A 25,202-nucleotide genomic window follows, 5' to 3' on the forward strand; every position below is an offset into this window, starting at 1 on the left:
TGTCCCAATACAGATCACTTGTTACTATTTTCCATCTAGACGTATGGACATTGGCTATATAACTCTTTGGATGCAAACATCCAACCAATTCCTTATCCATGTAATAGTTCATCAATCAAATCCATATTTCTCCAATTTAGAGGAATGACAAATGTGCTTTTAATGCTATGAACAGTCTGTTCTTTCTAAACTTTTGTTTTCAATTTAAGGATTTGGTCAAAACATGGATCTTTTTTTTTGAGTGTGATGAAATTATTGTTGAAATTAACTCTCAAGGGAACAAACTGGCACTAACACAGGAGTGCGTTAATAGTAGGTGTGTTTTAATTGCAAACTAATAGATATGGCTGCCAAATGTACGTGAAGATCAGTTTTTCATTATGCAACTACTCTGGCAGTACCAGGATTTCCTGTCATGCTCAGTTCTTGATTGTCTTAACCACAACTTATTTGTACAGATAATGTGTTGACACCAAACCAGGCTTTCATATGACATTCCAGTGCTTTCCAGTACTTAACTACCTCTCCTTTTAAGTTTGCCAGGTTTCAAGTGCTGCCCATAATCATGGTGTCAAAGATAACTAAAAATTGCACCATCTTGTCATGATCAGTAGAAGCAGAAACAAACAATACATATTGCGTAATGATTTTTTGTGAGCTACGAAGAAACACATTTAATTCAGAAAAATCAGCAGTCCTCCAGATGGGCTTCCAAGTCTTATATGAAGGACAGAGACAGACAACTGAATAATAAATGACTATGAATAATGTTAGAGAATTCAGCATGGCCATACATAACCATGACATTCCTATATGCTTTTCAAAACTAGAGCAAAATGTTTGAATTGGTTTTTGATGCCTGACTTATTATTAGCTATAGAACTGAAATTGGATCAGTCTGAAAAGTGCACAAGATATATTGTTAAAAAGATGATGTTTGCAATCATTGCATTTTAATGTTTTTTTGATAAAATGCAAACAGGGGTTTTTTGTATACTTGAAACTCCCACTTGTTAATTTTATGGAAGAGAAAATACACACTGGGAAACTTCACATTTCATTTTAGAAAACTCATTCTTGGTTTTGTGACCTTTTGTGAAACTTTATCAATTTAATATTCTGTAATTCTGGAAAATTTTTTTTTCATGTTTGTGATCATTAGTTTAAAAGGAAAATGTAGAAAAGTCATTTTGTAATAAAATCTTCCGAACTTCAAAATGTGAAAACTCTAAAACAAAAGTGACCCTTGTAAGCTGACATATTTTACAGGTTTAGCAAAGCCTGTAAAACCTTAACTAAAATGTTAGAAGTTGTTTAAAACTTGTACTGGAGAAGAGGAGAAGCAGATGGTTTAACTAAAATTCAGCTCTCAAATATTGAGAAAGTGTTTATTCCTGCTGTAGACTTTCAGTATCTCTCTCTGTCTCTGTCACTTAGGTTTGACTCGCACACTGAGTTCAGCTCTCTGGTTTGGTCTTAACAGTTTGAATTTCAACAGTGGATGGCAATGGGTTGGTGGTGCTCCTTTTCGATACTTAAATTGGGTTCCAGGTAAGGTTAAATATGTTATTACTCAGTTTACAAATTTGGTCATTTTGTACCATATTTCTTTTCTAGCACTCTATTCCCCTCTAATTATTGAGCTTGTTTTGATTTGAAATGTGAATAATGGCCCTTATGCTAGGGATGTGCACTGGGCCTAATTTATTGTTCATGATGGAAATGGCATCCTCATAATCTAGAGGAAAATTTTAAAAGTCACCTATTGACACTTCAATTGTATATCTTCTTAATTTACTGTATTTCTATACAAATACAGAATAAATCTGATGCTATAGATGTCATGAGACATAGACTCATGAGACTAGACTGATCATGGTGGCTTATGTTTGATTGGATTTCTTTAAATTCTTCTCCAATTCGTTTTACTGAGTTTATTGCTGAGTAGTTCTGATCCTTTTTTATGTAGTATAGGGACAAGTGCTCAGAAATGAAAGAAAAAACATGTTACATTTAATAACATTAGGTCAGATCTTGAAAAGTTCATCTGATTTATTGCAGAAATTTGTTCTGTTATACAGGTTCTACTTTTCTTTGAGACGTTTGTGTTAGTGCTAATGCTAATCTTCAACTGAAAATATCCAAATATCCTGCCATTGTCGAATTGTTTAGACAAGCGGACAAGAAGTTCACATTAGCAAAATAATTACTTATTATTTTTCTTATACCAAGTGCAGAATTTGACTGGCTTACTGAACAGTTTTTTCACCTAAAGACTGTCCTCTGGAGTTTAGGCATTCTCCATTTAGAAATGAAAATAAATCCATGCACTGTAATACCTTCCGTCAAGGCTTTGGACATGTGAAGATGCTGTTAAATTGTGAATTTCCAGCTTGTGGTTGATGTGAAAAAATTCTCTTAAGGGAATGAACTTCCCCCTTCAGTCTAAAGGACTGTGGAGAATCACAATTACCTGTATGTTAATGTATCTTACATTTAAAGCCTGGACCAGAATAAATGTGAGTGTTGGGAGGGTAACTGTCCTTTGCTTATACTTTTTTGTTGTTATTGAGATTTGTGTTGTTGGTTTGGTTTTTTTTAAGGCCATCCTTCTCCAGAACCTGGAAGAATCTGTGGTGCATTAAATCCGGGGAAAGGTGCTAAGTGGGAGAACTGGGAATGTGATCGGAAACTTGGCTATATTTGTAAACGAGGAAATGCTACTTTAGAGTCTTTCATTATTCCTACAGGTAGGTTTGGTAATAAATCATTAACAAATTATTAATGACCAGTGGTTTTTACCTGTAATCGGAATAGGTGTTATTGCATGTGGTAAACTAAACAAAGGACTCTGTGGACTGTGGTTTGATCAAAATTTTCTGTAAAAGTGAACAGTGTGTACTTTCTTTTTGCTCTGTCCTCCCTATTTCCTAGGTAATCTTTCTTCAGAAGTCTTGAGTTCCAAATTGCAAAACTGTGGAATTCTCTTTTCCAAAATGAAGCAGAACTGTCAGATTTTGTGTATAAATAAAAAAAAAAAATTTTTAAAAGCAGTGGAATTATCTGAAGCCAAATGTATACAATAAAACAAATCCAGTTCTTCTTCCTGTAATTTTTACTACTTATGAAAGTAAGTTTGTCAGTGCAAGCCAGTAGTGGACTGAAGAATTTCTTTAAAATTCTTTTGAGAGTTACATTGTTTTAATATATCTATGTGTCTTAAAATAGAGATAAATATTTATATAGAAATATTTATTTGTACACATACAAAATTTTTAAAATTCTTTATGAAATTATTTAAATGGTATATGTACAGACACTTTTTCAGAAAAATGTAATTCTGACACATGCCTAATGTACATAGGAAAGACAGAACAGGGATAAGATTTATAAATACATTTCCTTATTATCTCTTTGTGTATTATAAACCCCTTGTAACTTACTCTTTTGTTTCATCACTCCTTTATTCTGCTCTTTTCAAGTTTCTTTCTTTTTCTGTCTGTCTTAGATACACTGATATAATTTTGCATGGGTTTTAGAAGCAGAAAGCTAAACCAATATTAGATTTCCAGTTCATTTATTAATATGCATCATAATTGGCAAAACAGATGTTTTGGAAAATCAGTGTTTGACATTTGGCTTAGTAAACAGTTGGGTTTTTAAAAATATTTTTCCTGCTTTTGTCAATACAGGAACAGTCCACTCAAAAACACTTAGGAAAGAGGATTCTGCCTAATTTGTTTTGCTTTATTGATAAGAGAAAAACCAACAAGATTGAGATACTGTCTTGTTAATTAAATACTGAAATAACTATTTAAAATTTAATTGTAATTAAGCATATTTTTTTGCCTTAGTTGAGAAAGACTTCAATGCATATTTTAATTACTTTTGAAATTAAGGTGTAAAGTTTAGTCCAGGATTTGTATACAAGTGATACCAAAATAGTTTAATTTATATAGGTTGTCTTAGGTCGTTCAGCTGGCTACTGCTTGTCTTTTCAGGTTTCATACATCAGTTCTTAAACACTGATGCCTATAAATATACTATCAATTCAATACTGACCGCTATATTATTTAGATTTTAATTTAGTTTTGGAGAGGGTCTAATGGCCTTTCTTTTACATTGGCTTTTGATTCTCCTCCTGTCTCCACCCTGCAGTTTGCCAGTAATTTGGAGGAAGAGACAGAAGTTTTCAATTGAACAGAAATTGCTGAGCAAACATGGTGACAGATTAAGCAGACGTTGGCAGTCGTTCATTTCATAAAATATTTTCCAGAATGTCCCATGGGGGGAAGTCATAAAAGGAGTAAGCATGGGATCATGCAAGATGTTAAGTGCCCTTAGCTTCCAAAAATGTAAAGGAAAACCCATGTCAGATTACGTTTTCCTGACCACGACTCCTGGGTCAGGAAATGAATTAATTGCAAATTCATACATGCTTAGTTGTTCACTTGACAATAAACAAAGACAACCCTTTGAAATTTTAACCCTAGAAGTTACAATTGAGTCTGACAGGGCAGTATATGAGGTCTGTGGGACAGAGAAATACTTTACAACAGAATATAGTCTTGCTTGTTTAAAAAAGAAGTCGAGAAAAATTTTTACAAAACTTTTTTTTTCATTACAGAAGTATTTTCACAAAGCCAACAGCTTCATTTTTTAATTTTTTTTTTTATTTGCAGCACAAGTATTTTTTTCCAGCAGGGGGCCACATCATTTTGTACATCGAAGTGATGTAGAATCTTAGGACTACAAAACATTTGCCCTGTAACACAGCAAACTAGATTAATAAAAACTATTAATAGTATTATTAATATTAAACAACAATTTCAACTGCCAAACATGCATATTTTTTAACTTTATTTTCTAAGGAAAGGCTTTCTGTCTGTCTACATCCACCAAGTGACTGCCAAAATAGATTTAATTCCAAGCCAACAAGGTGTAGTGATCTTAAAGTATTGTTTCCAAATGTTTAATTAATCATTCAATTAGAGGAAATTAATTCTTTTACTGTTAGTTTTGTGACTGCTGTGTGATCTCTGTCTTATCAGTCCACAGAGGATGGGTTTGAGAAAGAAGTTTGAATGTCTGAATCATGAGACCAACTTCAGCTAGTGCTTTCACACTTCTAGACATACAGGTCAATCATTGAGATTTTCAGACCTCAGAAAGTCAAGGTTATATTTTACAAAAGTATTTGCTCTCTATTTGAGGAATAACCATTCCAGACTTATGGACCAATAAATTCATCAGCTTGACATTTGGAATAATATTTTTTACTCATTAATGTAATTTAATTTGTTACATCTTATTTGTTGTAGTTTGCATTGCTTCTTTTGCTTAAATTAAATGAGATTCAGGGAGTAATGCTTGTTTGCATTAGGATGAAAAGTAGACTATGAGGCTTCGAAACGTCATGTATTTTCTTTAAAAGTAGAATAGGGAAGAACAGAGTTAATTTTTGCTGAGTAGTGGAAATGAAGAACTGAAGAGCTTCTCTTACTAAGAAATCCCCAGCAATGTAATTCAATAAGACTTACACCACAGAAATGAGACCATCGACTGCTTTTCTTGTTTTGTGGCCTGCAATCAATTCCATGGTGTTACTGGGTCTACAAGCAAAAGCTTTTTCCTGCTCTTCCATAGTTGCTTTAGAGTTTACAGTAATACTCTCAATCTCCAGTGGCTTGAAAAAGAGATGCTCAGGAATCCCTCAGGAATAGATACCTCTGTGACTCTCTATAGCCATGTCCGAACCACTGACTTTTCTTCTATCCAGCGTTAGCAGTTTGCAGGAGGTTGTGCTGAGTGTGTTGGAGGTGCATATTCTCTGACTTACAGCAAAGCACTATAAAATGCATATGCTCAGAGCTGAGACCGGGCATAGGACAAATTAGGCAGCTGTCTGAAGCATCAGACCAACCTCTGTAACAGCATTTGCCTCCTCTGTGCTCTCTTGTTTCTCCCAACATCACCATGTACATCCAGTTCGTTTTTCTGGGGTACCCTCACTCTCTGTTCCACTTCTTTCTCTCCTTTGGCAGAACTGAGGGCTTTGACCAGAGCACTGAGCAATTTGTCCTGGGGGACAAAAAGTTTGTTTTTACTTAAACTTTGTGAGAACATACTAGCACTTTTTAGAGGCAGATGTGAAACAGCAGACAGAGTTTCTATTAGAAACGTGTGTTGTGACACTAAGTATTGGTTAATCATCAGCATATTGCAGTTGAAACAGCATATGAACATGTAACCTGGCCTGACTGGTCATGACTTCAGATTCCTATTTAAATATTTCTACAGAATATACTCCCCCTGTTATACACAAACACATTGCTTCTCCTTCTAGTTTTTTTGGCAGCAGAATTTTTGAAAACCTGCTGTCCTTTTTCTACTCTATATATTGGTGTTTTGCTAAACCCATCTGCTCATTATAAGTAAAGAGATGCAAGGCTCAGAATTTGTTTCTACAACAGCAATACTCTGTTTATTATATATTCTGGCAGCACTCCTGCCAAGGCTGAATTGTTTGCTGAACAGCATGTGTTTGTTGGCAATACTCTGGTGTTGTTCTGCTGAACTTCTAAAAGCAAGTTTTAAGCATAAATAATTTACTTTGACAGTATAATTTTCTCAATGAATCTTCTGAAAAGGACTCCTAAAAGTAGTGTTCTTATTTGGGTTCTCTTGTGATTCTGTAGAATCAGTTATTTCTTGTTTCCTAGTCTAGCAAATGGGGCTAATCGATAAAACACCTAAGTTTTGGGGAAAAAAATAACCCTCATAAATATGTATTGCAAACCCAGGTTTTTAACAGATAGCTATACAACACAGAGGTTGAAGAGAGATGGTGGCATGAATGTAGAAAAATTATAAAGCACTGCTCTGCAGACCTTACATTTTAGTATGTATATACGCATGCTCATAAAAGTCAAAACTGCTTTAACTATCTTTTTGCAAGTTACAAGCACTTGTTTGAAACTGTAGTGTTCTTTAAAAACAATCTGGAAGTTTCAATTTTTAATTACTCATGCAGATTATTATCCCTGCACATATTTGTCATCTCTGCTGTTGTTCATGAAGAAAATATATGATTAAATTTTTTTGTTAAATATTTCCTTACACGGTGTTTAGTCTTGAGTTAAGAATAGAATTCTAAAATTCTTCATGGCAATTTTCCTTTTCAGAAACTAATGTGCCTATTAGGTGTCCCGATCAATGGATGTCATATGCTGGTCACTGTTACATAATTCACAGAGAGCCCAAAATATGGAAAGATGCCTTAACATCTTGCAGAAAAGAGGATGGAGATCTGGCGAGCATCCATAATGTTGAGGAATACAGCTTTGTTATTTCTCAGCTTGGGTACCGTGAGTATTTTTTCATAATAACATACACATATATATCTATATATATTTATACTAAGTAAAGAAAGTGTTTTGAATATGTCTTACCTGTTATTAAAATGAAGAGACTGTTTTAAAAAAATAATTGTCCTGATCACAGGGTGCAGAAGGAGTTAAGTTTAAAAAATCATTGTAAGAAAAAACACAGTAAGAGCACAAAACCCAAACAGGCTTTACCATCACAGAAAAGCTGTGGTCAATGATGTGACTTGCATAATCCCCAAACTCCTATTTCTTAGCGTCTGGTTCTGCCTCTGTTTGTACAGATTAAAAAACTTTAAACTTTTTCAGAAGCTGAAAGGATTTTTGCAATTGATTTGCAAAAATAAATGCGGGGAAGCAAAGTCTCTTGGTCAAAGACAGTTTGGGAAGAACAGGGTCCCATTTCCAGCACTGCCATGTCCCTACTTTTCAAATAACAGTGTTTGTGTTTCTTCTGAGAAAGGAGGCTTTGTGTCCCACTACATGGTTTCAGATGTGCCCCACATTAAGTATAGTACTTGTGTGCTCGCTTTCTGAGCACACATTTGAGCTGTTGCAAGGCAAGTTAGACTACAGATGCCATGTGTTCACCAGGGAAAATGCAACCATGCTGACACTGAGGCACTTTTATGGTTGCTATTGCTTCACATGAACCTGCTTTTGCATGTAGGGTCAGTTACTGCTTTTGAATGGGAGGAGCATGTTCACGCCTTTGAATGCTTCTCTGCAACAACTGATCCTATGTGTGCTTTTAGTGCCACGTAAGAGTGACTTAGTTTATCCTTCACTCAAGGTGCAGCAATCTGCTTTGGGCTCCAGTGCGACAGCAGTCTTGGACTGGCAATCCTAAAATAGCTGATGTGCTTTGCTTTTGTATCCTAGCCAACTCCATGGCAACCTGTGCTTATCTTCACATTCCTGAAAGAGTGATTTGTTGTTCTTTAATGAACAATATGAAACTTTCTTTCGAAACAGATTATTAGGAAAGGTGGGGCCTCTTGATGAGACCTTAGGACATTTGAAAGAAATTAGGTTCTAAAGGACATTAGTTGTATTTTCTCACTACATCTTGGAAGTGGATTATTTCATAGTTTAATGCCTTTTACAGAAGGACCTTTCCTGAACTGTTTTTGTAGAAGTAAGTGTTTCTCAAAGGCAAATAGTCCTGAAGGAAACCAGGCTTCTCACATATGGCACACTAGCTGCAACAGACTGAAAGCATTCTTTTCAGAGGAGTAAAACTGGAACAACTGAAGAAGCCTTTTACAGTAGTTTATGACAGTATCAGATCACCCTTGTTCACACTGATGGGAGAAAACATATTGCAGTGCCTGGAAAATCTTGTCTGCATCAGAACTCTGCTGCAATAAGTGCTGTACAGAAAGAACAGAAGTCTATCTTTGGGCCAAACAGTTCTCAATCCCATCATAAAACAAAGGAAGAAGGGGCACATTGAGATGAGTATTGTCATGGTAGCTGAGCTTTTGTTGTCATGACCCACAAAGGAGAACTTTAGAGAGGAACATGAAGAATAAAGAAGTGCATTCTGGATGTTTACACGGAAGTCCAGCATGTGATATGGCACAAACGTGGTGATGTGCATGACTGAGAATGGGAAGCAGTTTTACAAATGGCTGGAAAAAAAAAATCTTGGTGTTTAGTCAGCCAGCTGTAGACATGATTGCAAAAAACCAGCAGTTCTTCTGGTGAGGAAAAAATGCTATGTAGGAAAAGACACCACAGATTTGCATGACTTACTCAGATGACTTTGATGTAGTTATTTCATTAAAGTATGCTGTTTATTGTTTGTGTTACCTGGTATGAGCCCACCACAGTAGGAGTTCTGGGCATTGATGAGGCCTCTGCTGTGCTAAGTGCTCAATAAATACAGGCAGAAAGATTTTAAGAGATAACTAAACAAAAAATAAATTAGAGAGCTTGGAGGCAGTAGACAAGGAGGGGCTGAGAGCATGATGGGCAGTGGAATTGGAACAACTTTCAGTTGTGTGAGCAGAGGAGAGTTTAAAGGAGGGTACTAAGATGTAATTTTGGGGGACTTCTGAACATGAAGAGTAGTCTGGAAGAAGAGGCAAAGGGGCCTGTTTGAAAATGGAGCCTGATGTCCTGTGAATCTGAGCGTTCCTTGCTGCAGAATAGATGGCAAGAACATTATGGGCAAGCTAAGAGTGCTGATCATACTTACATATAATAAAGACAGAAGGGGCAAGGGAGAGAAAGAGGGAGTTGACTCTGTCCTTAAAGCGACAAGCTGGGAGGGTGGTCTTTGCAGCAGCTTGGTTCATCAAAATGGGAAGCCTCCATGTTCCAGAACTAGTAGATGGGAGAAATCAAAGGAGAGTTTTAGGTTATGGGGAAACCTCAATCTGAAATATGTTAATCAGAAAGGATTGCCTTGGGGGACAATGACTTTTAGCTTTTTTACTGCCACTTCTGTTGCTAGAGACAGCAGCAACACAAAAGCAGTGCCTGCTCCTGCAACTGATGACTTTTGGGTGGGCTTCTGTTTTTAATTTCCATGGGTGATTTCATTGTCAGGTTGACTGTGGTCAGTCTGGATAGAGTGTGTTAGAGGAAAACATACGCAAGAATGCAAGAACTTTGATAACAAACTGAACAGGAAACAGCTCTGAGTGCTGTAGATGAGTTGTAGAAATGCAAGGTCATAAGCAATGGAAAAAACTCTTAAGAAGTAGTCTCCATATCCTTTATGAAAAATATTTATAGTAATAAATTCTAGCTACCAAGTAATTAATACTTTGCTTGGAAAGACGTGCTATCTGAGGAAAGGACTGTGCATGTAGTTGCTCAGTGTGGTCTGAGTCAGAGTGCTGTGAACAAAAGGAAACAGCTGCTGCCTTTAGTATAAGCTGGATAACAGACTACAAATAAATAATAAAGTGATATTTTAGAAGACACCAATTGCACTGAACAAAATCTTTTCTAGAGAGGAATACCCTTTGATGATGATGGAGTTCAGACTGATTATAAATGTCCAAATTTTTAATCCTCCTTATTCAAATAGTTTATTCAGAACAAAACTAGGTATGAACACTACAGTAGCAATGTGTTAGTGAGGAGGATTTTAAACACAGACAAATAAACCTCTAAGAAACAGCTGCTGTGAAATAACATTCTTGATCAGTCCTGCACTTTCCTTCCAGCCAAAAAACAACTGCTAACACCTTTAACTGTGAAGTGAAAAAAGTGCAACAATTACATGAATTTAATTTTGCTCTGAAGTGAAATAAAATATAGGAACACACGTAATGGGAAAATTTGCAAGTACTCTGGTTGTCAGCTCTAACAGAAAATGCTGGGTATCTGAGCATTAGAAAATAGGACACTTCTTTCTTCTCTACACTAAAAGTAGGAGGAAAAGGGGAGGTAAAATTTTATTTGGGTCTTTATTTATGTCTTGTTGAAAGAGTTTTGAGTTGGAAAAATATTAACCTAGTTGTGTTGCGGTATAATTCAGCAAAGAATTGCTGAATTTTGGAAAATTGAAATCTGAAAAACATTTTGGCTGTTTTATGCAAAGTTAAACACTCTTACTGTATTACACTGTGGTGAGTGGCCTTTCCTGATTACTGGACTGGGTATATGAGGAACGGTTTGACATCTTTATGAAACTAAGAGCCTTAAATTCCTGTGACTGCCTTTTAAACTTCCTGAGAATACATTATTTTCTCTTCCATGAAGGTAAAAGTTCATATCATACAGAAGAACTGTTATTGCCCTTGTTAATTGTATGTTTTAGAACCAGCTGATGAGCTGTGGATTGGGTTGAATGACCTCAAGGTTCAGATGTACTTTGAATGGAGTGATGGGACACCTGTCACCTACACCAAGTGGCTTCGTGGAGAACCCACTCATGCAAACAAGAGGCAAGAGGATTGTGTTGTTATGAAGGGAAAGGTAAGGTCATATAGCTATTTACTTAACTGGCTTATAATTTCATTTATCATTTGGGCTTTTTCCTATGCAGGTGTACAAAACCAGGGATATTACTGCTTGAGGCAGCCTGTTTTAGAGTGTTAAAGGTATTACCTTTTTGAAGAAGGATCCCTGTGCAAGGTTGACAGAAAATTTCATTGCCTTCTGTGAGAAGCAGGCAGGTGATGGTAAATTCCCCCCAAGATCCCCATTTCTGGATTTCAGTTTGTGCATGTGGGCTTTTAAAGAAACTTTGTAATTATACTGTGAAGTACATGAACACGTAAATGATTTTCTTCAGAAAGCTACAAAGGCATTTTGGATATGTTTGGATTTTTTCTGCTTTGACTGAATATGGGATTTACCTTAAAAAATGACACTGGCATTGTTGATGCTGAAAATACTGTCTTTAGAAGAAAACAAAAACCTTTGTTTAATTTTTTTCTAGGTAAAGGTATAAATCTTGTGTCTAGGTGGTTTAGTTGTCCTTTTATCTGCACTGCATGTGAAGAACTGTAAGAAGAGTAGTTAGTAGGGGCATTAGTGAAAGCCTTTCTTGAGCGACTGTACCTGTGAATGTTCGATGACCATTACAGAAAGTGAGATAATACATGGTATAAAAGTCAGTCTGTCTGATGTTGCAAAATGGCAGTTTTCCTTTTTGTGATAATTAAAAATATTGAACTTAACACCTCCTTCAGGTTTACCTATTTTATCAGGAGGGAAAAATATATACTCATATCAAAGGTATTTTCTTATTATGAAAAACTAAAACTCGACAGCTGCTCTCTTTCTACACTTTTGGTGAGTGCACTTATAAATTGAAGACAAGAGGAAGTTGTAGGGGACATAGAAGAGGTAACAGGTGCAGAACTAGAAGAAAAAGGGACCACATCATCAGTTCCACGAAGGAACGAGGAAGAAAATTAGAACAGCAGCCTTGGGAGAGCAAAACCTCAGTACTATCCATGGAAGAAGCAAGCCTGTGTAGGGTACAGCAGTGAAAAAATTGTGCACTAGTCAGAAGCATGAATAAAGTTATAATCTATTAACAATTCTTCTCCGTTGTATTAGTGGGGGTGCTCTGGAGAGAAAAGTATAAATGTACATTTCTTCCATGCCAACCAGGCCATGGTGTACATGGTAATTGAACCAACAGTCTTTTAAGGGTGTGAGGATTTTTGTGCTCTGTTGTCTGTGCTATGCCAGTGGTGGCTGAGGATGTAGTAGGTGTTTTGTCTAACAGAGTAGGGTCACACAGTGGAAAGAAGCTGACTGCTCAAATGTGAGGGTCATTTAACTGAGGTTGTAAATGCAGTTGCTCCATGGACTTTTACACTTGTCAAGGCTGGAGAACTTGCTCAGGCATGGGAGGTTTGTAAAGTAGCTGGCCTTGGTGCATGTGGGCAGTGAGTAGCTAGGAGTACATACTTGAGGTTTTGTCTCATCTACCATCCTGTGCCCTTTAGCTACCTTCATCTGCTGAAAGTGCAGCATTCAGTGCAACCAGGTAACCCAGGACCATTGCTCAGAAGCAGAGTTTCTGATGGCAGGCTGGCATGCTTAATATTATGGTCAACAACCACCTGAAAATACAGGCTCAGGATGCTGGACCTTGACTTAGGGAAGGGAGAACTCTATCCTCTGTTAGACGAAGCCTTCTCTTCCTTCACCTACCAGTGCCAGTCACTACAGAAGGATCTTGAGGTCCTGCAGCACTGAATGTATATCAAGACTTGTATCAAAACCTCAGAGTCCCTTTTAATTCCATCAGCAATATATAACTGTATCTATAAGTAAAAGTAGCAGCCTTCCATTCTGCTCCTTTAGAAGAGCTGTCATCCTTTCCTTTGCATCAGCACTCAAAAGAACACAGAAACCAGGATGTAGGTTTTAGCTTAAGAAATTCCATGGAAGTTGTACTAGGTCATTATCTCTTGGAATCAGCCATCAGCTGACCAAAAAATGCATAACTATAAGTTGACCTTCCCTGTTTTTTGTTGAGGTTTGTCTACTTAAGTACATATGTTTCAATTCCTGATATCTTTTGATTCATCACTCCTTGGCTGAAGCAATCTGAAACCATCTCTTATTTTTATGGAACAAAGCCTGTCCCTGTCTACAACACCACCTTCTTTTTAAGGGAAGTGTTTGGGTTTAGTTGATGAGGAAGTAAGGGAACAGAGATATATTTGCAAAAGGCAGTTCATAAGGCCTTGGAAGAAGTCTCTAGAAATTACTGAATGAATTTCCCAGTGAAGATGCAGTTATGGGAAGGCAACAAATATGTTGCTGCAATTAGAGACTCCAAGCTTCAGAGTAAATTCTCCTCCATTGAAGAAGCCTAAAGGTTTTGAAAGTTTTGCTGATTTCTCTCAGTCTGAGATGGTCAGAGTTTTGGGAGGTTATTTGAAGTGCCTACCAGCCTAATGAGACAGAAAGATGGTAGGAGATGATGAGACGACCACCAATGGACTTACGTTCCAGTCAGCACAGGACAGACAGAAGCACCATCTTAACATCCAAGGCTTTGTTGTTGTTTTAGCCAGTATTGTTGAGCTTTGGGAGAGTCTTTACTGCAAGTGGGGTTTGTTGAGGCTCTTGAGGACTTAGTATATTGTGGCATTATTTTACATTTCAAGGGAGAGGTGGCGGGGGGGAGAAATGGTCACCAACTGCTATGATTTTACCTTTACAAAAGTGGAGTCTTTAAGGCACAGGGTAGAGAGTGTTTTGCACACAGGTTTCTCTTCCTCTCCCTGTACCTTATTTTACCTGTTCAACCAAAATATATGTAAAATGTATTAGGAACACGATATGAGGTTTCTTACTTTTTGTACGGCTCCCACTGAATGTCATTTTTTCTTTTGAGAGTTTCTACTATGAGGAGTAATAACGTTAATTCTAACTTTGACAAAAACTTTTTGCATCCATAGTTTTATATAAGTATTAACTAAGGAATGTAGTCTTCTGGTTTTGTTTTGTTTTGTTTTGTTTTTTCTTTTTCAGCTGTATTTCTGCGGAGAGAGATGATATCTCCCTTTCTTCCTGCATGCTTATTAAATCAGTAGTCTTTGTAAAGATGGTGTATTGCTGTCACCTTCAAGGGTTTACTTTTCATAATGATAAATAATAAAAAAAAATGTAAGTCAGTAGTGAATCAGTTCCAGAAGTGAAATTGAAATGAGGTTGAAATTAAGAACTGAACCTAAGTGTGGATTTTACTTCTTTTAAAGCTGTCAAAATAATTAAATGCTTAAAAGCATAGAGTATCTTTTTTGAAGATTAAGTCCCACTTTACTGTGATGTTCTGTTCTTATGTACAGGATGGATTTTGGGCAGACCATTCTTGTGAAAAAAAAATTGGTTACATCTGTAAGAGGAAACCCATGTCAGATGGTCCTTCAGAAGAGGAATCCATTGACATGGGCTGCCAGAGAGTAAGTGAAGAAAAATCTGTCTAATTTGAATAGGCTTCTGGGAATGATAAAGAGGAGAAACTGTCACCTAGATGACAGATAAAACAGGAAAAATGGGTTCTGTGTTGTCATCATCCTAAGAGTTTGCCTCCTCATTTCTGTGGCAGATGGTGTAGGTGATACATATGACTAAACCTAGTCAATGACTCTCATTTGGCTCATGATACTCCTTTTCTTTTTCCAGAACTTAAACCAAATCTCCAACCTGTTGTCCCTGCAGCAGACCATTTCTCCTTGGTTGGCATTCAAGCTTTCCTAAGGAGTTTGCCTGTACCAGCAGTTGCTCTTCAGCTCTGCCTACAATTTTCTATAAAATTATTCACAGCAGGACGAGTGTCCTTGTCTAGATACTGTTCTCAAGGCTTTGCTGTGGTCTCTGGCAGTGCTCTCTACTTTGGAGAATTTGTTAGCAGTTCCCAAGTAAAATGAATCTTTTGTGCTCCTTCTGAATTGCCAGCAGATCTATTGTTTACTTGGCAATGCTCACCTTGTGGTGATGTAACACTCAGTAATTCCAAAAAAAATGACTGTAATTTGTTATGTAATAGAAAATACTACTGAGCGTTTGTTTTCCTTGAAGAAATTGTCTTTTCTCCCAATTCTGCTGCACAGTTTCAGAGGAAGTCTTTGACGAATATTCTCAGTATTTGTAAAAGAGTACCTGAAATCCTTACAAATATTCAACTAGTGGAGACAATAAAGGTTCCTAATGCTTCTGGATGTTATCCTTGCCTACAGAACTATGTGCACACTCTTAGAAAAAAGTCTCTCATGACTGAGAAGTTGAAAACCATCAGAAGAAAATTTGTGTGAATTGAGGCTGGTCGCAGCAAACTCCTCTTCTGAAAGCATGTTCCCAGTAAAAGACATTTGAATGATAAAGCATTAGGAGAGAGTGTTAATGTTAGTTAACAATAAACAAGCTTGTTTGAGGTGTCATTCCCTTTCTGAAAAGCCAAGCTTAAATTTGCTTCTCTAGACTATGCTCATGATTGCACAATGCCTCTGTGCTAGTTATAATCCCATACTGAACACAAAATGTGCACAACAACACCTCTCATGCATTTGTTAGTGGAATGTACTGATTCATTCGATGTGAAAACTTGTTTGAAACAAAATTTTAAAAAAACTTTGATCCTACCTGTTTCCACTCTGATTTTTTCAGTTCCATTTTTCCTTTCTCTAATGGTTAGCTAACAGTGGTATGAATCCGTTTTTTCTCTTGTTGGTTTCATTTCTTTGTTTCCTTTCCCCTTTCCTTTGCTTTCACTGCAGCATATGTGATCACTTCACATTTATTTTGACAGGGGTGGAAAAGACATGGTTTTTATTGTTACTTCATTGGAAATACATTTGTATCATTTTCTCAAGCAAATCAGACCTGTAGAAGGCATCAGGCTTTTTTAGCAACTATTGAAGACAGGTATGTAAAAGACTATTTGTATGAGGGGATCACATGAGAATTCAACACCTGCATATCAAAATAAAGACTGATCTGGACAAAAATCTAGCTTAAGAGGACAGCTATCTGTAGATACAGACCTTCTCACAGTTTTTGCATGTATATTCAAATCCAGATATCCAGTTTATAGTAAAAGTAGATCATGGCTGTGAAATCAGTATTGATACAGATGGTTATGTCAATGAAAAAAATAGAATTATGTTTTCTACTTCCTTAATTGTAGTGGCTTACTTGAATGAAGGATACAGAATCTAATTTTAATTATTAAATGAAGAGGCATGGCTCTGAATTCCATTCAAAAGGTAGTTCAAATAAGCAGGGGATATAATTTTTAGCTACCTGGTCTTCTCAAAATTGAACTAATTTTAAACAATTAAATGAGAAACCAAATGATGATGAAAGTCCCTGGTACCTGAAAATCCATCAGAATTCAGCTGGGGCTCAGTATGTGCTGAATTTCTGAACAACTGGTGCACACTATTGAATGTGGAATACTGGAAAAATGAAACGGTTAAGAAAGAGCTTATTTTCCTTGCAATTGACTTGATGCTTTATGCATTCCCTTATTTGTTTCTATATAGTCTACACAGGTATGTTCTAGTGTGAAAGCTCCAGCTGTCACAAATAACAACTCTCTAAGTGTAGGTAGCACTGCAGCTTCCATAAAAATGGTTTGACATTAATGTGGTCTTCAGACTACACCTTATTAAGGGGAGACTTTCATTTGCTTTGATTTCTTAAGAGTTGTTTGTGTAAACAGTATAATAAACTATGACAGGCTTTACCTCTACATAGTTTCATTGCCCAAATGTAACCTTTCTTGCGTGATTATTGGATCTAATTTACAGTGTTCCTTAGTTTGATAATTTAGTTTCATACTACTCTACTCTACTTTTATCATTAATGCTGAGATTCCTTTTCCAGTTTTGGATTTGCCTGAAGCAAGAAGTTGTTAAAATACAGTGGTATAGCATTTAAGGCATGTCAGGTTTCTTCTTTCCCACTGATTTCATGTCAGTCCATGATTATACCACCTTCTTCATTGGACATCCAAAGAGAAGGTAGAATATTGGTATTGAAGCTGACAAAATATCTATTACGTAATGATTTTGTTATATGCTTTGCCCAAGTAAATCCATGCAAGCTATGCTTTCAAAAAGGTACAGAAGTAATTCTGAGAAAAGTCCAAGCCTTTTACAACTTTAAAAAATAAATTTAATTTTATTACTTTAACAATTGTTTTCTTTTTAAAAGATATGAGCAAGCTTATCTGACTAGCCTGGTTGGGCTGAGAACAGAAAGATACTTTTGGATTGGACTTTCAGATGTAGAAGAAAAGGGAACGTTCAAGTGGACTAATGGTGAATCTGTCTTATTTACACACTGGAATTCTGAAATGCCTGGTAGGTATGGCTCTATACTGTTTAAGTGCCCATAATACATAGCTCACTATTTGAATTTCTTTACTTCATTCTTAGCCCTCTTGGTGGCATAATGATTTACTGCTTTCAAATATGTGTGGCTGCTTTCTACAAGAATCCAGTGTTGTTGCTAAGTTTCTGCTTAGTGCTGAAATGCGTTTTTAATATAAGCTTGGGAACTTAATTGAAATCAAGTTTCTCATTTGGTCTGGGAAAGTCTGTGTCTGTACTACTCAGAAAGAACAATCTCTGCATGCATAATTGCACCCTGCTTACAAATCCTGCCTGTTCAACCATATCTCAGAGTGCATTTGCTCACTGAGGTGTGTGAGATAACAGCATGCATGAAGCACTTCTGGTCCTAGACAAAATGGGACTGTAGGGAAATACAAGAGGACCAAAATACAGGGATGGGAGAGCATTTAATCTCTAACATGATTTGATGTGAGGCACAATTCCGTATCTCAGACATGGTTGAATCACATATTTCTTTGTCTTTTTTTTTCCCTTCATTAATTAGACCCATAGAATGGTTTGTGTTGGAAGAAACATTTAAAGACCACCTAGTACCCACTCCCTGTCAAAGATACCTTCCACTAGACCAGGTTGCTCAAAGCCTTCTTCAACTTGGCCTTGGATACTTCCAGGGATGGGGAATCCACAACTCTGGGCAACCTATTCCAGTGTCTCACCACATTCATAATAAAAAATTCCTTCATTTTGCCCAATCTAAACCTACCCCTTTTCATTTTAAAATGGTTGCCCCTTGTTCTGTCACTGCAGGCTCTGGTAAGAAGTCTTTCTTACCCCATGTTAATGTCTGACTGGAACCTTCTCTTCTCCAGGTTGAACAACCCTACTCCTTAAGCCTCTCTTCATAGGAGAGCTGTTCTAGCCCTCTAATGATTTTCATGACCATCCTGTGGACCTGTTCTAACATCAGAAACATTTTTGACACTGTACAAAGACTTTATTTCTTTCAGAATAGAATATGAAATTTTCTAAATTCTTATGACTGCCTAAATGTTGGTTTTGTGCATTCTTGTTTACAACCAGGAAGAAAACCAGGCTGCGTTGCCATGAGGACTGGAATTGCAGGGGGATTATGGGATGTAATAAAATGTGAAGAAAAGGCAAAGTTCCTATGTAAAGTGTGGGCAGAAGGAGTGACACTACCCCCGGTTCCTCCAACAACTCCTATTCCCCGGTGTCCAGAAGGCTGGGACACAAACAATCGTATTAACTTTTGTTTCAAAGTAAGTATGTTGATTACTTCTTCATTAAGGTAGTTTTTATTTGCTGCACATACACACAATAAATATTGATATACGTATGTCCTATTGTTTCATAATCCTATTTACATGTAGAAACCTTCTCCCTTTCTACTGAAGTGCTCATGTTTTTGTTTATTCTCTTAAAGACCGAACTTAGGGTTTGAACTTCTGTTCTTATTTTTCCATTCTTTTAAGATTAAAAGTACCTTTCTCCTAGTTGTTGTCTTGCAGTAGATATTCCTGTCAGCAGTGCAGTTTGCTAGCTTGGCTTAAAGGCAGTCATTCTAAGCCTGTGTTTCACAGAGGTGAACACTCCCAAACCCTATATTCAAAGTTTCTGTAATCCCCACAGAACACGGTAATTGTAAATTAATTCTTTTTGTGTAGCTGATATTTCTTGATCTTTTGATCTGTATGGTCTATTTTGTCTGACTGCAAAGTGCTCTCTTTAGCCTTTTTCAAGAGCAGACCAAAGAAAAACATGGTTTGAATCACAAGAGTTTTGTCGAGCTATAGGAGGAGATCTGGCCTCCATTAACGGTAAAGAAGAGCAATATGTGATATGGCGTTCCATTGCGTGAGTACCTGTCGTGTGATCATCCGCTCGCTTTAATTAGCCTTTCTGAAATATTTAATTTTAGCTGCATGTTTTTACTTCAGTATAAGCCAGTCTGGATTCGTTACCTGTGTCTGTATCAAACACATAGCAAAAAAGCAGAGCTGATGAAATCCCAGGAGTTGTATGACTAGTGACAATCACCTCAAAAGCTAATGCTGAAATGAGATTGAGAAGATATATCTATTTAAGGCAACATTTATCATCTGAAATAAAATTATTTACTGCAGAGTTGGGGATGTTATAGAATTAACACAGATGCCAGTTTGTTTTCATGTAAATAAGTGTACGGTTATGGGAGTATTCATAATATAAATCTGGACAATATGCAGATTTTTTTGTCATTTCTATGAGCTAAGCAGGAAGCAGAAGCAACTTCGGATTTTTTTTTTTTCTACATAGAGAGTGTAAATAAGGTTAATAAGACCCTAAACTACAAAAAGCAGGTGTGACATTTCTGAATGAGATGAAATACTCCTAAAAAGCTAACACTTGCAATATGACCTGAATAGACCAGGCTCAATGATTTTGTACATCCCTGACTAAAGGAAGCAAGCCTGAAACGTGGTGTCCCTGCAAAATGCTGTGACCATACCAGAATCTCAGCTCTGTACTTTTTGTTTGAAAACTGTTAAGAGCCATTACAGAGAAAATGGAGAGTTGATCAAAAGTAGGAAATAAACAATTACGAAAAAGTATTATACACTTTATTTAAAGGAATTGGATTGGATCTGGTAATTTCCTTGATCCATATTTCAATCTGTCTGAGTAAATGTTGTTATTGTTTCTAACAGCCTTAAGGACTATTTTTAGATAAGCTCTCTTAACTGTTGTAAATTACAGATTATTAAAAATATTGTAAATGCCCTGATTAGTATTGTGTTTATGTTTAAACTTCTTATAAACGGGACATTTATTACTATGATGTGTTTTTTTAAAGGAAAAGTTCTTATTACCACGAGACTTTCTGGATAGGTTTATATTACTTGAATCCTGATGATGGCTTTTCTTGGAGTGATGGGTCTCCAGTGAGTAATTTAATTTTCCACAGCTGTTATTCTGCATCCCCTAAGCTTCTCAGTTGTGTGTGGTATATGTGTTTCTGTGTAATTTTCTGCTTAATCATAACCCTCTACTGTATTGTGCTCTCTTTAAGAAAGCTACTGAATAGAAATTTGATGGCTTGATTTTTTTGGCTAAAATACTGATTTTTTATAAGAAAATATGCATTAAATCAACAAGAAAACTAAATACATGTAAACTAAAAGGATGTTCTTATAAATGCAAGGATTTTTTGAGTAAAATAGTCTATCTTTAGTATTTATTTTCTGTGCTAATTATCTGAAATATCCTACATTCCATGGAGCTGAAGGCAGTTTTTTTAATGCCAGTGTGACTATTGTACTTTAAACTAAGATACAAAACTGTTGAAACAAAAGTGATTTTGGGGATCTGGGTGTAATTCATGCAGGGCTGGTCAGGATATATTGATGGAAATTTGCAAGACAGAAAACTAGAATTGGATTTTACATAGGAAAATTAGAAGAGCAGTAATACTCTTCTGAGAAAAATGCCAACATTTTTGTTGTGTGTGAATACTATCCTACTATTTTATTCTTATTGCATATTTAGTTAGTTTAATATCTACGTATAGCATGCCCCATCATTGGTATTAAATAAATTTTACAGAATTTATGTCTGCAAAAAAAGTCAATATTCTTCCAAGTGTGAACAGAAACAACTATTATCTAAGCTGCAGTCCAGTTGCAACCTGAAAAAAAGTTTGGGATGTTAGCAGTTGCACAGGGAGACTCAGGTTTCCTCTTGTCTAAGTCTTTAAACTGACAGTAGGAACAAGTTGTAGGTCTGTGGTTTGATGTTGTCTCTGTCTGTTATTTTATCTCCATATAGCATAATCTTCACAAAAACTTTTCTGTCGTAGGTGAGGTATGAAAACTGGGGCTTTGGAGAACCCAATAATTATCAAGGAATTGAACTTTGTACAGAGGTCAATGGTGATTCCAGAATGCGTTGGAATGACAGGCACTGCGATTATCTGTACGGGTGGATTTGCCAGATAAGAAAAGGTACGGTTTACTTCTGTGTAATAAAAAGAGATTCTCAGTTGATTTTTTTCCCCCTAACTTTTAAGAAATAAAAACCTTCAAAGAAATTTTCATAAGATTCTCTTATAAATTCTCTTCATAAGAATTCTCTTCTGTGGAATGCGAAATAACTAAGTGGCAGAAGGATTTTCCTGTCTTTGAGGCATTTAAAGATGGAGAGCCTTTGGTGCCCTGCTGTGACTGCTCAGTGAATTTTATGAATTCGGAAAGGGTTATGGGATGCTTCAAAAATAAGGAATGTTACTTTGAATATTCACATTCACATTTGATATTTCATTTAGAGAAGCTTGTGCCTTTTCTAACAAATCCTATTATGGATTTTTTTTCCTTAGTTGAGTTTCAAGATATTAGAAAATAGTTCGCAAATCACTTCCCATAGTCGATACTTCCTATTTTATTTTATATTATATTGTCAATAATCTAGTGCAACATCTTGATTTTGCTCCTCCCCTTCCCAGCACAAGAATGCAGTAAAATATAATATAAAATTACATTATATAAATATAAAATAATTAAATAATATTTTAATTAAAATATTAATTTTTAATATATGTTTAATTGCTAAATTCTCTTGAGATGTGGGTTTGGATGCTTCTTATTTACTGAAGACATCAAGAAAAAGTTTATAATTCAGGAAAATCTTGAGTTGCCCTAGCAGTGCGTCTACCTAAATTTATAAGAAAACAGGAATCAGGAGATACAACTATCGTAACAAAGTTAATGCTTTGGGACATAAGGTTTACTGCATGCAATGAATTAAAAAAAATATTAATTTCAGGTAAAGTTCAAGATACTTATAATACCTTGCACATAAAGAATAACCTCAGGGAACAAGATTATGTATTTAAAACTGATTAATATACTAAAAATAAGAGATTTAGTCTATTTAGTTCCCTTACTTTTTGGTATTAAACGCATTGCTAACCATAAAAATCAATTAAATGTATTGGAACATGCCTATCTGTCATAAGAAGTATTTTCTCTTACAGCACAAAGTGTACAATCATAATAAATATCTTTTTCTTACAGGGGCAAGTGTAAAGCCTGAACCAACAGAATCTCCTGCACCTGGTAGGTGTTACTGGTATTGCTATCTCTGTGTGTGTGTGTGTGTGTGTGTGTGTTTAAAAGTACTTTAAAAATTTTACTAAGGAGTATGTCTTGTATCTCAGGAACAATACAGTTAGCTTGGCAATTGTCTTACAGAATACCAGACTACTGAGGATGGATGGATTGTACATGAAGACAGGCAATACTACTTCAGCAATGAGACTGCTCCTATGGAAAAAGGTCGGGAGTTCTGCAAAAAGAGCTTTGGAGACCTTGTTGTCATCGAGACTGAAAGTGAAAGAAAGTTCCTCTGGCGATATGTAAGAAAAATCATTAATACTATGGAATATCCAAAACAAGGGAGCAGGGGCAGAAATCCACTTCACCATGGTGTTCTCCCTACAAGTGTTGATAGTGAAATTGCAGTAACACTAAACCAGATTAGTATGAGGAACAAACTCAAGTCAAATTTTTCATAGCTGAGATGAGGACAGTTTTAGTTTAGTTTTTTTTTTTTTTAATATAGAAATGAGCACAGTAAGCATTAAATAAATCATCATCTGCTTTCCCTATTCAGTGTGCTGTTTACATCATGTTATATCTACTGCAGCTCTTAATGTGCTGAGGTAAATACTAATGCTTACTTTTAATGGATCTGTGGCTTCATTTTAGCAAAAAGTATTGCCCTGGTGAGCTATGATTCTATAAGGTGGGTGAGTTAACCAGGGTAAAGTTTATCAGCAGATGTAAACACATGATAGTGTAAGTAGTGGATCAAACCAGCAACTGACTTACATTCAACACTCAGAACATTGACTGTAGGTCTTGTCTGTATATCTGGGATATAATCTATCCGCAGCCTCTTTTTGATCCTAAAGTTTGCTCCTTTGCTGCCTTCTTCTTATTGGGAGAATATAATTGTGTAGAAAGAACAAAATGAGGCATTGATTATGCTATGAGAAAGAGCTATGAAACTATATTTCCTATATCTCTGAGTTGGTTGCCTATTACACTGTCTTGAAGCCAACTTCTTTTTAATCAGAAATGGGCTTAAAAGTCATATTCAAGCTACACAGAACATTTCCTGAGCTCACAGAAGAGTGACAGGAGACAACACAAGGGCCTATATCAATTTATATCCAAATTTAGGAAAGCTTGTCCCTTAAAAGAAATTCGTCAGATTATTTCCACTGCAGAGACTTTGCAAGATGTGCTGATTTCAGTGGCTTTCAAGTAGAATTGTGAGAAATGTTGATACAATGACCATACCTTTTGGCCAGTGGTGAAGTTTTGACTGTGGACTGTCAGCTTGAGCTGCTTTAACTTAAATATTGTAGCTAGATAATGTAGCAGTTTATATCCTTTGTAAGTCAGAGGTATATTACTAATTATTAACATAATAGATTCCTATGACAAAACGGGACATTTATACAGTTTTAATCCTTATATTCTAGATATTGAAAAATGGCAGAAAAGATGCATATTTCATTGGTTTACAACTGAGTATTGACCAACGTACAAGGTAGGTATGATCAAAGTTTTGAGCCTTAATTTAAGCACAGTTGTTTTCTCAAGAGGTTTAATTCCATGTTAATGTAACTCTATATTATCCAGGAGAAATGCTTCATGTTTCCCATATAGAATTCACCCAAAACTAGCAGAAAAATTACACAGCAGTTAATGTATTTTGAATTTTTATTCAGGAATTCTAGTTTCTTTTACTCTGTGGTTTATATTGAAAACATAAATAGATGCCCTAACTGTAAATATATAAGACTTCTGGCAGCTAAAAACATTCTTTCCACCCATCCTTAACTGTTGACAACAGACTGCAACAAAGGAACAAATGCAATTTATTTCCTTTTTCTGGAACAAAGATTTTCTTTTTCTGGAACAAAACCTGCTGAGGACCAGCAGGTTTTCTGCAAGCCTTTCTGAATGTCAGTGTGCAACACCACATTGATTTTTACATGTGATGTTTATTCAGGCCTGGATTCAGTTCAGTCTGTGTTTTGAAATGCCTGGATAGATGCCTAGTAGTTTTTGCTTCTCCTTATAGTCCACAGTGACAATGAGGAACCTCCAGAGCATAATTAGGATGTTAGGTGAACCAGGTCACCTTCTAAAACTGAGGAATCTCTGCCTTTCCACTGATTTTGTAGGGGCCCTCAGGTGAATATTCTTTTAAGTAGCTTGTGTATGTGCCTGAAAGATGAACCTGGGCACCTCCGTCACTTGCAGACAAATAGAAATATGTCTCCTAATAATTTGCCTGGCTATGATTTTGTTCTTCATTGTCTAATCTGCACAGATGTACAGCTTTTTTAGTGTTTGTATTTCACCTTGAGGTGAGGACATTGTCACAGGAATTTCCCCACAAGGTGGTTTGTCACGCCCTTTTGCACTGCATGGGGGAATGGTCAGACACTTCACCG

The 25,202-nt window shown here is 36.2% G+C and overlaps 1 protein-coding gene across 1 annotated transcript in view; it reads left to right on the forward strand.

The window, feature by feature from the left end:
• Positions 1–25,202, forward strand: part of MRC1 (mannose receptor C-type 1) — a 53,024-nt gene that overhangs the window by 11,390 nt on the left and 16,432 nt on the right. Inside the window, exons 5-18 of the mRNA XM_050328762.1 lie at positions 1,438–1,551; positions 2,604–2,750; positions 7,185–7,367; positions 11,164–11,321; positions 14,666–14,779; positions 16,126–16,241; positions 17,535–17,683; positions 18,758–18,957; positions 19,428–19,552; positions 20,532–20,619; positions 21,534–21,678; positions 22,747–22,788; positions 22,924–23,087; positions 24,222–24,289. Of these exons, the coding sequence (XP_050184719.1) occupies positions 1,438–1,551; positions 2,604–2,750; positions 7,185–7,367; positions 11,164–11,321; positions 14,666–14,779; positions 16,126–16,241; positions 17,535–17,683; positions 18,758–18,957; positions 19,428–19,552; positions 20,532–20,619; positions 21,534–21,678; positions 22,747–22,788; positions 22,924–23,087; positions 24,222–24,289 (1,813 nt within the window). The remainder of the gene's footprint in view (positions 1–1,437; positions 1,552–2,603; positions 2,751–7,184; positions 7,368–11,163; positions 11,322–14,665; positions 14,780–16,125; positions 16,242–17,534; positions 17,684–18,757; positions 18,958–19,427; positions 19,553–20,531; positions 20,620–21,533; positions 21,679–22,746; positions 22,789–22,923; positions 23,088–24,221; positions 24,290–25,202) is intronic.

The sequence above is a fragment of the Myiozetetes cayanensis genome, unplaced genomic scaffold, assembly GCF_022539395.1.
Source record: "Myiozetetes cayanensis isolate MyiCay16 unplaced genomic scaffold, myiCay2020 scf1, whole genome shotgun sequence".
In the NCBI taxonomy this organism is placed as follows: Eukaryota; Metazoa; Chordata; class Aves; order Passeriformes; family Tyrannidae; genus Myiozetetes; species Myiozetetes cayanensis.